The 15,271-nt window shown below is 44.9% G+C and overlaps 1 protein-coding gene across 1 annotated transcript in view; it reads right to left on the reverse strand.

Moving 5' to 3' along the window:
* Positions 1-7,021, reverse strand: part of ptch1 (patched 1) — a 51,801-nt gene extending 44,780 nt beyond the window's left edge. Inside the window, exons 1-2 of the mRNA XM_084360617.1 lie at positions 6,498-7,021; positions 4,885-5,077 (exon numbers count right to left, since the gene is read on the reverse strand). Of these exons, the coding sequence (XP_084216743.1) occupies positions 4,885-5,077; positions 6,498-6,668 (364 nt within the window). The 5' untranslated portion in view covers positions 6,669-7,021. The remainder of the gene's footprint in view (positions 1-4,884; positions 5,078-6,497) is intronic.
* Between the last annotated feature and the right edge of the window lie 8,250 nt (positions 7,022-15,271).

The following is a 15,271-nucleotide window of genomic DNA, read 5'->3' on the forward strand; positions in this document are numbered from 1 at the left end:
TGGGAGCGCGCGCGCACACACATGCAGACACACACGGCACGGTTAACGAGCAAATTTTTAAAAGTTATTTCGCGTTTGCTTTCGCCAAGTAGGGCTAATATACACAAAACTGCCTTCAAGTGAGGGAGCGCTGCTTGAGAAAACAGCGCTGTAAGTCTGTGTACAGTACCAGAGGCGCAATGTTTCCCCACACTAAATCCCTCACCAGCTAGCCTGCACTTTTCATCAACTCGTAAAGTTTAACACAACACGCTGGAATGTTATTCCTTCTATAGAGGTTTAATCCTGTTTGTAGTGAACTGATAAACACAAACTTAATTGAGTCCAGTTTGGAAGATCTATGAAAAAAAAAAAGGTGTGCACATGTGTGTGTGTGTGTGTGTGTGTATGTGCATGCTCACAATTTGAAATAGATGGAGAGAGAAAGACAGATGACTCTATGCAGCGTATTCTGTGCAAACAAGGAAAAACTATTGGGTGTGGGCGCGTTTGTGTATGTGATTGCTTGCGGCTGCTGAATGAAAGCGGCGGGAGATAGAGCGTGAGTGAGAGAAGGAGAGAGTAAAAGGAGGAAAACAGATGAAAAGGAGAAGATGAAGAAGAGAAAATAGCAAATCAAAATAGCCTGCCATGCCAGCCCTGGTCAACCACCTCCTCATTCATAGAACCAAAAACTCCCAAAAAGCCTCTCTGCATATGTGAATGTGTGTGTGCATGTATCAGTGCTCTCATACACATCAAAAAGCTGGATAATTCAATCATGCAAACCACAATCCTCTCAGTGGAGACGCCACATTCGGGGCACTCCTCCTCCTTCCTCCTCCTCCTCCTCGTCTTAGTCCACAAGAAAGGATGTCAAGGCTTCTTCCGCATGCACTTTATACATTATACCGCTCCCTTCTCCACTGCCATTACCAGCAAAACAACAAAACAACCACCAACTCTGTCAACTCAGCTCTTAATCACACTAGATACAAAACAGACACACAGGGGAGGGAGGGGCTGGATTCTGAAACCTTAAATCAGGCTCGGGATTCTAACAAACATAGATTGGCACCATTTGAACTGTTACAATGTTGATATCAGGAATACGCTGTCAATTTTCAGACAATAAATCTTGAACATGCAGGGATTTCATTAGACATTTATTAACTCATAAAAGCAGGAATAATGTCCTACACTAATGAAGAACTTGGATTTTTTTATTAAGAGTTATTATGACACAGTGATTCAGAGATTAGAGCACAAATGATATCAGATTCACTGCCCTCTGCTGGAGGACAGATGTCAAAAGGTTAAACACAAAATCATACACAGGAGAACAATGTGCACACTCCTACCAACATCTGGCTCATGAGATGCACTCATACAGGCATACACAGATGCACACACGTGAACATATCCAGGACACAAACAATGCCTGGTGACAGCTGCGACTTCTGCTGCATTTCTTCCACTCCTCCATCCTTCAGCCACCCCCACCTCCCTCTGCTGTGAGTCTTCACTCTGCACCCAGGCCACAGGGTGAGTATCAGGTGAGGTTTTAAATAGCGGGGGCCTCTACGAGATGACCTCAGGGTCCCAGGGGTCTACCCCCGTGGCCCCTGGCCTCTACACTTATGTCCCCCAAGAAAGTGCTCCAGGACCTGGGGCCTCCCCTCAGTCTGTGGCCTTGAGACTACAACCCACAGCCCTGTGCTGCGGTCCAGGCCATAAACTTATTCCAACTTGAATCACTCACATGTTTCTCCATGAAAACACATGAACTTCCTCTGAATCCTGAACCCCATCTGCTCTATGCTAAAGCTATAGGCGGCACCAGATTACACTACAGCTCCAGCTCATCTGCTTAACCCCCAGTTTCAACTTCAACCTTCAGCCCGGAGCTTGAGCTTTCCAGAACTTCTCCTGCCTGTACCCTCCCTCGCCCATCAACGCAGCCCCTCAACCGCCGCCACATCTCCAGCCCCTCTCTCAGCACAGAAACAGAGCGAAGGAGTGAGGGGCCGTCCTACAGGAAGGCCAATGTTTACGCGATACTGTTTTAATTAGAGGCAGCCGGCGCTGCTATTTTCTTTACAATTTGGCCTATGTTTGCCTTAACCCAGAATGCCAAGGGATGGCTCCGTTTTCCATTTGTGGCCAAGAGGACCTTTGAAGGGGTCTTATTCTTCTCTTCTATGTCTCCGCTCCCTGAATGTGGCTTATGGATAATCAGCGCAAGATCATCTGGAATCATCTGCTATTTGAAACTGAGGATGTATGTGGAGTTGAACGCGGGTATCGAGGGAAGCACAAAGAGGGCAGCAAGCCACGTTTGTGTGGAGATAGGAGAGCACAATACTACAACTTCCTGTTTGAGCTAATAATTTCCTGTCAGTGTCACAGTGGACATACACACGGCGGTTATCTACAGTGTGGATGAGATCTGCAGTAAGAACGAGGCAGGATAAAGAAAAACTATGGCTATCATTCCTGAAATGTTGAGCAAAACACAAAACCCCCCCGCCAATGCATCCTCAGAGGTTGCCACAATCGCCTCTTTGAGCAGGCACGCTGTCTCGCTCCCAATTGGTCTCTGTCGCTTTGTCTAATAAACAGAACTTCCTGTGTCTGAGTGTTTATAAACAGAGCTGAGTGAGCACTGTGTGAGAGGAGACGATCCCTGCGAAAGCTGCGGCACGTGACGGCACGCAGAATAAACACACGAGCCGGCTCCGGTGCGCGGCTAATGGTGGTCCAGAGAGCCAGAGAGCAGGTGACGACAGACACAACATGAGATCACGGATGCAAAAAAAAAAAAAAAACGCGCTTGAATCGGGAGGGATCTAACGCGAGCTGGGTGTGCGGTGTGTGGATGTGCATGCGAGTGCGTCAACAGGCCACACAGCTTCCAGGCGGGGTCGTCCACGGGTCGCCTGCGGAGGGCAGTTCCAAATGAAACATAAACAGCCGCTCTGTCCTCTCCTCCTCTCTCCTCTTTTTCCTCTCAGACGATGGGCCAGTCCCCCAGCACGGCCCAGCACAGCGTTCCACGGTCCAGGCAGAACTAATCTATCCCTCAGCTGTGCAGTCTAATCTAAACAAACAGATCTCTCCCTATCAACATCTGGAACCCCTCATGTACCGGGACCTAGGAAACCACCGCAGCCCAGGCTCTTTGTCAGTGTAGGTCTGTGTGCATGAGCCCACAGTGTAGACGTCTACTAGAGGTCACTGGTCTTGGTTCAACTGCGTGTCAGGTTCAACATAAAGCTATGCCAAAACACTGATGCTCAAAAAACAAAGGCGATATAACACTTTAAGCATCAGTTGTGTGCAGATGAGTTTGATTCAACTCAAGTAGAGACAGTCTTCTGTTTTAAACTTTAAGTGCACAAGGCATCTAAGAATAATGACAAAAACAATCACAAGGTGCCCAGCCTGAACCGACATGATGCTTTGTCTGCCAAACACACATGGAAAGGCAACTTTCTCTCACAAACTGGAGAAGCATCCGCAGAAACTCAAATAACTGCGACAGCATGATTCTCTGCTGCACGCTCGAAAGCTCCAAATAACAGGTTTGCCAAAATATGACTAAATTCACTGTTTCCAGAGGAGCTCTCCGAAGGGCACTGTGACATGGAAGAGTAAATAAAGAGAAAAGTTAATCACAAGTCACCAGAGCGCAAGGTTACATCCTTCAAATTCTTATTCTGTCTCGCCGTTAACGTTCAGTTTCATAAGGTGCCCCCTCTCTGTAGCACACATGACCGTGGTCTGACATGTGAAAAGGGGTGTAAAAACAGTGTGTTCCTCTGACTCCAATCAGGAGCCCTGTGCTAAAGAGGCTCCCCTTCGCCCTAAACCGTTGCCAACTGCGCCTGCGCCACAGATTAGACCAACACGCTGTCTGTCAGACCCCTGCAGCAGCACGCAAGGAGAGAACAGCCAACCCGGTGAGGAGGTGGGGGTGTTTGATCTGCACAGGACCCCGTTCTGCTTTCAAGTTTGATCTCATGAGCTACGCGTTTTTGTTTTTTCCTTTTCATTCGAGGGAGAGCGGGAGACGGAGAGGTAGCCACACAAATGTGACGACAACAACCAGGCACAAACTCATCAGGTTTCTTTATTCATGGCCAAAAAAAAATACTACTCAATAACTCAGCACCAAAATCTGCTCCTCCATTCATGACTCCTACAGCCAACTCTAGCCCCAAGTGCAGGAATGCGGATCAAAGGGAAGGAAAAAAGCACAGCCCCTTCCCCTAACCCCCCGAAAGCACCACCCATACGCACGGTTCCCCTTTTGCCTTCAAATTTTTCGGACTTCATAAGTCGTTTCTGACAAAAACAACAAGTGAGCAGCCTCCCCGCTCCGCGAAACACCAGTTCCTGTCCTCGCTCCGCTTTTTCCCTGCAGCCGGAGACAAATCTTTTTGGAAAGTTGAGAGCTGTCCAAAACGGGACCACACACAGTCTCCAAGCATTCAACTGCTGGGGGCAGGCAGACACACACTCACACACACTCACTCACACACTCTCTCACAAAATGGCGGCTTTGACAAAAATTTCCTCTCCCCCAAAAGCTGCTTATGAACTTAATTACCACCTTGCTTCTGAGTGCAGTTACAGTCACCTCCTGCACATCTCGTGCGTGCATGCAATATAGTTTGGAGAAGTTGCATGGATGTAATAAACGGAATGAATTTAATTGTTTACAAGGTTCATTTGGCCTCTTGCCAGGGTACAAACAATAAACAATCCCCCTGGCTTGTTTAGCAGCACCCACCAACCCTCTCTTTTTCCAGTGCATGCCCTTCCAAAGCATGCAATATCAAACTTTAAATAAAGAATAACACAAACAAGAAATACAGTCAGTAATAAATGAGCTTGTCTTACCTTCCACCCACAGTTTCTCCACGTCCGTCTCCAAATTAGCTGCCCGTAAGCCCACAGCGAAAGCTCCGAAAATCATGAGGCCCACAACCAAAAACTTTCCGCAGTTCTTTTGTATGTAACAGCCCAGCCTAAATAAAAGTCTCTGGAACTTCGCTCTCAGCCATAGAGGTGCTTTCCTCCCAGTCGCCTTCCCCTATGATGAGACAAGAGTCCTGATGTTACTGTCTGTTGCAACACAAAACATGTAAAGCACTTACCTGGACAGGTAAATCTGTAGGGGTTCAAAGAGAAGAAAGTTACACAGGCAGAGGCATACCACTGGTGGTCCCAGTGTGTTCATGTCAAAGACTCTCAATCTCTGCGGGGAAGCTGCGATCAAAATAACAAAAACACATCCACGGTCTCGCTGCGCCAACCTGCGATGAATGAAACACACACACATCTGCCGAGGACCGCCTAGAAACCACCGAGGACTGCCCGGAGTGAGAGCCACAGGTTCTGTCATATCAGTAACATGTATAAACTGTAACCTTAGCAGGATACATGCAGGAGGAAGATATCTCCATCCCCTGCAGGGCACCCCACACACAGCCTGATGCACGTCTGTCATTTCACTGCCACGGCCAGAAGTTACGGAGACGTTAAAGACCAGGCAGACTGACTGACACTCGGTGCTGAAACGCTCCAAAATGGGTCTGCAGCTGAACCTCCAGAGTAGATGGAAGCAAATGCAAGGGAGGGCAGCTGTCAAGGCAGAATTATATAGTGGGTGGCCCTGTGATAATAAGCCTCCCTTGTGCCTCAAACATAGATGTCCACATGCAAAAATATAGCCTACGGGGTCTAAAGATCCTGCAAGATACCTTAATAAAAGTCCACATATACTTAGGGAGTAGTGTAATCTGTCACTGAAGCTGACTACATTAAGCCCCCCACGCACACCCCATACATCAAACCGTGATGTTAAATCCCCTGAAAAGGTGCATGTGGTAAAACCCACAAATACCACCAGCGGCACCACCACCACACACCACTCCACTCCCCGTCCGGCAGCAGCCCGTGTGTTCCGGCCTCAATGGGGGAGCGGAGGAGCCATCACGGGGGGACTCACAATATTTGTGAGCGGAAAAGGGGCAGCCACATGGGTTATTTTCCTCTTCTCCTCATCCCTTTAGCAGATCGGATCCTGTCACACAAACCTTTTAACTTTTACGCAGAAGCTGGATGTTATGAAACAGTGAGCGGTGGTGTGCTCGCCTGTGACCGAGAGCTGCATGTTCTGCCCTGCCTCGCACCGTTAAGAGTGTCGGGATGTTGGCGTTGGGGAACAATCGAGCGGCTGTGTTTGCAAATACAACCCCGATCCACGTCCTTAAAACAAAACAAAACCCAAAACAGAAGCCGGTCGCGCCGGAGGAGTGTGAATGGTGCACGAAGTGAAACAAAACAACTCTCGGCTCACTACAACCTTGCCTTACCCCTGCGTCCCCCTTGCCCAGCCCGTCCCGTTACCTAGCAGCGACTGGACATAGTTTGGCCACTTTCTGTCGGTGAACACAATGAAACCAAGACTTTAAAAAGCTCTTTTCCAGGCAAAGATGAGAAATAAGCACCTCGGTTATTTGCTCCAAAGCGAAGCCCGCATCGCAGTAGCTCGGCCGCTGCAAATACTCCAAATCCAGCGGTGTGCTGCGGGTATAGTCCCCCCTGTTCCTCCGCGTTATCCTCGGCCGATCGGGGTCTCTGTTTTCCTGCTCGGAGGGCGCATTAGCAGCCGAGGCCATGTTGCGGGGACTGCGAGATGGTTACCGTTTCCCACTTTATAGTATTTCCCCGAAAGCGTGTAGCGATATCCCAAGGCAACAAAGTTTCACTCTCGGAGATCTCACACCCGTGAAGTAGGACTTCATACTCCTGTTGGAGACGGCGAGTCAAAGTCTGCGCCTTCCATCCCAACATTTCGTGATCCGGAGGTCTCCACCGCTTTCACCGCATTCACCGTGTCTCTTAAAAAAAGTGTGTTTCTCTCAAAAAGCGACGTGCGCAAAGCGATTCCCATACACAAGTCGTCGGGTAAGAAACCTCGATGGTCGTAGCATTCTGGTGAGATCTATGTGGTCTTCCCCTGGGCCGCGCGTCACGGCCAACTCTGAGATTCAATAGAAGAGGAGAAAAAGACCTCTCTCCATTTGGAGGCAGAGAAGGAGGAGGGGTGAAAATAGAAAAAAAAAAAAAAAAGACTCGAGATCCCGCCTCTGGGGCTGTCAGATTGCAGGACTTTCTTGCATCTGATTGGTTCCAGAAGGGCAAAAATTACTCAGCAAACACGACTATTATTAGCTGCTTAGCAACAGCTCACTAAAGTAGAGAGACCACCCAGGCAGAGAGACCTCATGTGTGCATCTCCAACTTCAGGGGAGGCTCGCTCAGAGCCAAACCCGCTCGGTGCGTTTGGTGTTTTGGGTTTCCGCACCGAGTCCCGTCGCTGGACAGAAACGTTTGCCCGAGAGGAGCTGAAGTCTGAGGCGAGGTACACGGTCTGTGCGTCGGAAGGGGCCGAGGAATGTCAGAACTGCAGTTTTTAACTTTGATTTTTTTTTTCCTACCACCACCATCATGGTGGTAGTTGAGCCTCAAATTACAGCGGTTCAAGGGGAGGTCCTACAGTGCGGTGGTGTTACAATGTCATACTCACTGTAGTGTATAGGCTGCTCTTCATACCGGGCTATTGACAAATAATGAGTGGTGTTATTTAATTTAGATTTAGAGGCAAACGACAGGCTAAATGATGAATATTAATGGATTTCGATAAATAAAGTTATGGATTTAGAGGAGGAATTAAAACTCAGAATTTGAATATTTACAATATTAATGAGGTAATAACACAAACTCAGAAATATGTATTTTCCCGCAACTGAATAAACAAAATATTCTCAGAGGGAAAAAAGGTCCCCAGAACGCTGTTTGAAGATAGAAAGGTGGCAGGGTCCGCCACATATAAACAAAGAAGAATTGATGAAATTTGAAATTGTGTTTGTTTGTTTATTCAGTCATGAAAACAAAGAGTTTTTTTTATTTACTTTGTTTAGGCATAACAAAAAAGTCCGTCAATGAAGATCTTTGTCTTCTGATTAAATCTTCTTCCCAAAAAAGTACAGAATGCACCTTTAACGGGATCAAGCTTCTTTCATTAATAGCTCAACTTGCAATTGTGTTATTTCACCTCCAACCACAGCTGCATATAACACATATGATGCAAAATAATCACCTTTTAACAAAATACATTTTCACAAACAACTAGTGTATTAAAAATGTGTGATTTACGCGCAATTACGCATGGAAACGCTTACTTTTCCTCTTTATTGGCTTCATAGTTAACTGATAGAGTCTCTTATTATGCGGTGTTACACTATCACAATTGTAGATCTAGTTGAAAATAAAGAACCTCACAGTATATTCCTCAGAGACCAGCTGCAGAGACAGATGCCCAAGATGCAATCTCCGCGCATTTACGCATGTGTCGTTGAAAGCTCTGAATCCTGACACTCAGCTACACAGACCTCTGATATCCAGCAATATCTTTACCATTAATCATCTATATGGGATTATTACATTGTCACAACATGTCTCCTCACTCACCCTTCATCAAGTACGCTAATGCATATAGATACATTTTATGACTGTTTTGCATGACGATTTTGTTGCCTTCGCCAGATTTTGCAACAAAATAAGCGCACAGCCAGGAATTTAAATGTTTGCCAGGTTAAAGAAATAGACATAAACGTATTCATATATGTTCAAAACAACATTTTCTTCCCTAAATGTACTTTTCATCTTTAAAATAAAAATGACAAAGACAAATTGATCTAAAGACAAATCGAACTCGGACCAGAACTTAAAGTTTTCCCCAAAAGAGGCTAATTTCACCTCATTTAACTCCAGTAAACAAAGTCTAGCGAATGTGGAGAATAAAGCAGTTACAACCAAACAAAAGTAGCTGAGTGGTAATTAGCCCGTGCCGCCACTTGATGGACCACAGTCTCTTCATCTCTCAGCAGCCCAGACTTCACACCTGAGCCATCCGAGCCCGGCAGCCAGCGGCTCGTCTGGCTGCCAGCCGCGCACTTACCATCTTCAGTCCAGGTGGGGAGAGCCTTTCCGAACAAATCCGTGATATCCGCCCCCCGCAGAGTCCGCAACGTGTCAGTTATGATGAAGATAAAAAGAACTGTTTTATTGTTGCGAGGAGAAAAAAAGGCGCATCGTAATCCGTCTTGGTCGCGGGCATCCTGCTCTGTGTCGGGAAAAAAAAAGGTTCACTCACAATTACATGGCTGCTCCCTCTTGGGCCACGTGGGTGGTCCCGTTCGCTCCATAGGCAGGACGCTCTGACTCTGTCACGTGATTAGCCTTAAAATTGTAAACAGTACCAACCCATGCACAGCAGCATCCCGTGTCTGGGTCAGAGAGTGACACAGAGAGAGAGGGAGAGAGAGAGAGAGAGAGAGAGAGAGAGAGAGATTTACACACTGTAAAAAAAAAACACGTTTGTTGTAAAACACACACCTGTACATGCACACAGGTGCACAAACGTAGTGCTTGTGTACAGATAAGTGCATGCTGACATTTAGATACACACTGAGACCAGAGGTGGAAGAAGTACTCAGATCTTGTACCTGAGTAAAAGTAGCAATAGACTTCCACAGCGTAGAAATACTTTGTTACGAGTAAAACTCATGCATTTCAAGTTTTACTTAAGTAAAAGTACAAAAGTATTTGCATGAAATATACTTAAGGTGTCAAAAGTACAAGTAAGAGTAACGTATACATATATTTACATGTATGTAGGTACTGTATACCATGGGTCGCCCTTTAAACTGCCTGGAGGATGCAGCATGTAATCTGAAAAGTACGGTAATTAGTAACTAAAGCTATCAAATAGATGTAGTGGAGTAAAAAGTACGATATTTGCCTCCAAAATGTAGTGGAGTGGGAGTAGAAAGTAGCAGAAAATGGAAATACTTAAGTAAAGTACATGTACCTCAAAAGTAAGTGAGTAGACTTACTTAGTTACTTCCGTCACTGAGTGAAATGAGTTCATTTCTAGAGTATATAAGCACATTTGTATGCTTTTCAAGGCGTGCACACATGACTCAGACATACTAAATGTGTATTAATACTATATGGAGGTATGTTCACACAAATGTACGCTACAAATATCATGACATCAGACTCATGCACACTCAATCACATCCACAGATGAAATACTCACTGTAAGTTTTTGAAAACTGACAGTGACATTGACATAAATATAGAGACATATTTTGCTTCTCCCTGAATGCTATTTTTAAGCTTTTGGTTCTCTGTATCTTTATATTGGTCAGCAGCCTAAACAAATTGAACTCGATTGACCCCACCCTGCCTAAAAGATGTTTTTCTTTCAGAAATGCTCAGATGACATGTTATCCAAACAAAGTTATCCATTCAGTCCCATCAACATTTTGATTTTTCTTTGGAATCACTTCTGCGGCACTCACATCATTACACCAGCCATCAGATATCTATGGTTTGGTGTTTGAGTGGGAAAAGGCAGCCAAGGTGGAGCAAGGGTGGGCTGTGATGCCCCATAATGCCCCTGAATAGAAGCAGGCCTGTCTCAGAGGAACATGGGGTTTATAACTGGAGCACCATATCTGTGCGGGACATGTTCATGTTGTAGTCATGATGGTTACGCTGTAGGACTCCATCAAAGTGCCGTAGGTCATTGTGGAAAACTGTCCTCCCCTTTGAGTACTGTAGTGTAGAGGCTGTAAAGATATGCCAGTAAAAATGCTCTGGGAGATTATATTGCAAGCATCTGTGTGAACTAATGAAATACGTATGCACATAAGATGCCAAAACACCCTTGACCAAACATGAGCATATTTCCTTTTTTTTCTCATGTACCATCATGTGCTAATATGGATCAGATGGACTAATTGTTCACTTTAGGAATTATACCAAGTATGGAGGGATTCAATCGAAATCAGCTTCTTTTAATTTATCATCACAGGCAGAAGTTTAGATTTCAGATTTTTGTGAGCACAGAGGGCAAGGAGTTTATTCAGGCCGAGTAAAAGCAGCAAGATTCGGCAACACAATAGCTGATTAAAGGTATTTAAATTCATGGTAGGTCAGCAACAAGTCATAGTCATTTTAGCAGGTTATGTATTGATCCGTTGTGTCATCCTGTTGAAACCTCGTACTGTACAGAGCCGAAATAATTACTTAATAATTCAATCAATAATAATTGATTTTTACACAAATCATTCTCAAGTTCAAACCTCTCAGTTTTGATGATTTGCTGGTTTTCTTTGTCTGATATGATAGTAAACTGAATATCTTTGGGTTTTTGCATTGTCGGTCACACAAAGCAAGCAGTTATATCACCTTGGAAAGTAAGAAAGAAAACAGCGTCTGCTGGTAATGTCTTCACGTTACACCCATTGTAGTGGGAAGTACAACAGAAGCGGTTCTGAGCACTTTAAAATGAAGGCTGAGTTTGATGATGGGCGCGGTCCAAGAAAGGGGAGCAGAAACAGAGGAGTGTCCCCCAGCACACTTTACACTGGGACACATTATGGGAATTACGCCAGGTCTTTATCTGTCTGTGTCAGTGGACAGATTTTTGTCAATGCAATAGCCTTACAACAATGCCAGATGCAGTCAAGAAACTTTACAAGTGAGTAGTTGAGATCCAAGTGAAGGTCGCGTTTAAAGATAGATGTGGTCCGACCCATTAGTACAGACTACTCATGTAATAATGAAGTAATGACTACACGGGTCGGAATGTCGATGGCGGCTGGCGTGTTCCCATTGCATGATGGTCTCTAGTTTGATGTTTTAGTGACCAAATGATTATTGAGAAAAGAATCGACAGATTAATTCATAATGAAACTAGAATGACAGAGAGTAGAGTGCATACCTCCACCAAGGTTAAGCAATCCCTTTTAATTCAGACAAGCCTAATCCAATATCAAACTCGATAGGCCTGTATTACTACATTTTAAACCACCCATAACTGCTTAACCAGGATTTCAGTTCACCAGATCTAGGATCTGCATCAAATTGTCTTCACTCAATGATACTAGCCACCTAAATACCCCGATTCTTTGGGCTGCTACCAAGATTATATATATATATCCTTATTTGCAGACTTTCAGAGGTATAATTTCTCACCTTGCTGCAGTGATGTACTGGTGTATACTGGTAGAGTACTGTATCTCCTGTGACATACTTTTAACCACACAGTGTCAGAGGTAAGTCAGAAAAACATTGTTTTTTAGTGTAGTTTTAAGTCTTTAGTGACTCTCAGGGTAAAGGTTAGGTTAATAGTGGTTGCATATTATGTTATATCAGCTGCTAGACTCAGACTCCTGGTGATTACTGTTTGCCTTTCTTTTATCGTTGAACCATTCTTTTATCTATAGTCAGTTTCCTGATCTGCATGGATTCTCTAATGAGGACAAGAGATGAACTATTCATTCATACACGAAACAACTTTTCAGGCCCCTAGAAGGGCCCTTCACACCCCTCAAGGCTGGTGTCTGGCTAGCAGCCATGGGAAAAACCTTGTTTAGTGCATGTGCTTATTTATGATTTGCAGGTGGATTACAGTTCAAAGCAGAAGTGTGCCAACATATTATCCTTAAGTCAAAGTCTCTTTCTAGGTTCAGGTTCATTGCAGGACTTGGTGTAGAGACATGATTAGATATTTCTAATCAGTTTTATAGCCGTTAACTTAAGATATTTCCAATTTCTCATCTTGATGGAGAAGTGGTGCAGGGTGATCAGCCAGTAACTCACATTTAAAGTGAAGTTTTCAGTGAAGTGCATTGAAAAAAAAGGGGGAAAACAGCAGAAAGAGAGGGCGAGAGAATGCAAACAAAGCACACCTCTTTATTAAAAACAAATGTACTCAAGATCCCAATTAAGTAAGAATGTCCTCTCTCTCGCTCTCTCTCTCCATCTCTCTTAATCTTTCTGTCTCTCCTTCATCCCAAAGACAAAACAAAAAAGAAAAAGTGTATGGATGCCTTGGAGCGAAGGGTTCTTGGTGCATAAAAGATCATGTGATATGTTCCATTCATTGATGTATGCCCATAGAGCACATGTGGCTTTAGCTGCACAGCACTGATGGTAAGACACATGCATTGCACAACCTTTATTTTTTTCCACTTTTGTGACTGTTCTCTAGGTTGACTTGGTTGGTCAAATTATTAACCAAACTGTCCTTTCTAAACATCCATTCACTGACAAAGACCACACCATCACATAGCGTTAATGTTTTATTTAAATGGATAGAGCATTTGAGAGAGACAGGATAAGGATGAGGGTCGAGTTCGGTGGATGATAGGAGTGGAGTACGATGGATGATCGGGGTCGAGTTCGGTGGATGATAGGGGTCGAGTTTGGTGGATGATAGGGGACGAGTTCGGTGGATGATAGGGGTCGAGTTCGGTGGATGATAGGGGTCGAGTTCGGGGGATGATAGGGGTCAAGTTTGGTGGATGATGGGGTGGAGTACGATGGATGATCGGGGTGGAGTTCGGTGGATGATAGGGGTCGAGTTCGGTGGATGATAGGGGACGAGTTTGGTGGATGATCGGGGTCGAGTTTGGTGAACGATAGGGGTCAAGTTCGGTGGATGATAGGGGTGGAGTACGATGGATGATCGGGGTGGAGTTCGGTGGATGATAGGGGTCAAGTTTGGTGGATGATAGGGGTCGAGTTCGGTGGATGATAGGGGACAAGTTCGGTGGATGATAGGGGTTGAGTACGATGGATGATCGGGGTCGAGTTTGGTGGATGATCGGGGTTGAGTTTGGTGGATGATCGGGGTTGAGTTCAGTGGATGATAGGGGTCGCGTCTGGCAGATGATAGGGGTCGAGTTTGGTGGATGATTGGGGTCGAGTTCGGTGGATGAAAAAGGTTTGAAAGTCAGGGTGATGGCACGTCTTTATTAACATGTGTCTTCATCATCATCCCCTTGTGGTACGTATAATAAAGAAGCTTGAATTGTCTCGATGGTGGGAAGAAACCGGGAGCACCAGGCGGGACCCATACGAGCACTGGAATGCTGGATATTTGCAGAAAGGACCTGGCATTGATTCCAACTACTGAACTGGCATGTAACCCTGTGAGAGGACAGATAAGAGGAGAAGAACAGGTCAGGGGTAAGGGTTGTGAGAACTTGAGACAAATGGGGTTAGACTCATCTATATGGGTCTACACAGGTGGTTAAATTAGTGAGAGTGGCATGGTCTTAACTTGCAGCGTTTAAGTTCATCTCTGACCTACCTTACTTCATAAAATCATGTGTTTTTTTTAGACTTTTCACATATTCAGAAATTCTGATTTTTCCACCTCTACGAGACAATCATTGCCGTCAAACTTGAAAACTTTATTTCTCTGCTGCTGTCAGCTGTAATTTCAGAGTCAGATCAATGCAATCACTACACTTCATTACACTTCACCAATTCCCCCAATCATTAGCAAGTTCATCACATCCACATCACATCCATCCAGATCCCCACCTTGGCTGCACTTCCCTCTTTTGCTGTCACCAGTGGACTCCATTGCGGGGATATTCCTGCCTAAAGCGTGTAAGGATAATGTCATGATGAGTTCATACTTCCAAAGACTTCTTACCTCCTCAGTTTCTCCTGTTTAGATTAGTTTCTCCTGACTGAAATCTAGTTGTTCTCACAGATTGCTTTCGTTGCAATCAGGGATAACAACTAAGATTTTTGTGTTTAAATGAAATGAAATGATCTGGAGAATCATGTGAAGCTGCTGACTTGTTTATAACTTGACTATCTAACCGCTTGTGTTTCTTGCCCTAAAGGACTATGACATAGCAATTTTGCTGTGTTCCCAGATGTCAGCAATTACGATTTTATCGTTAGTAAAAAAAAAACGAATTGACAATAGATGAAAATAAGAGCCAAGTTGCATTAAACTGGAATTTTAAGGGAGGTGTGTGTTTCTATCATCAAGGCTTCACATTTATCTACTCGAAACATCTCCCTCTCAGCGCACCTCATCGGTAAGCCACATACAGGTACCATTTCAAATATTTCTGCCAAGTCATAAAACTATCCCCCTCTCCTCCATCTTGACCCAGCTGCTGGCTCCCCCTGGTCCATCATGGCTGCCTGTGAAGCAGTAGGGGCCGAGTGCACGGCGAGAGCCTGCTGGGATGTTTATGTTCCAGCTCAAGGTTGTCTTCAATCATACACAGAGCTGTTTGACAGCTTGCAGCACCGCCTGGCCTCTGTTTACCTCTCCCAATTTCCGACCGGCTTATGCACAATGCGCAATCAGAGCAGCTCCGAGAGAATCCAA

This window comes from Pagrus pagrus (assembly GCF_965226575.1).
Source record: "Pagrus pagrus genome assembly, chromosome: 8".
NCBI classification, from domain to species: Eukaryota; Metazoa; Chordata; class Actinopteri; order Spariformes; family Sparidae; genus Pagrus; species Pagrus pagrus.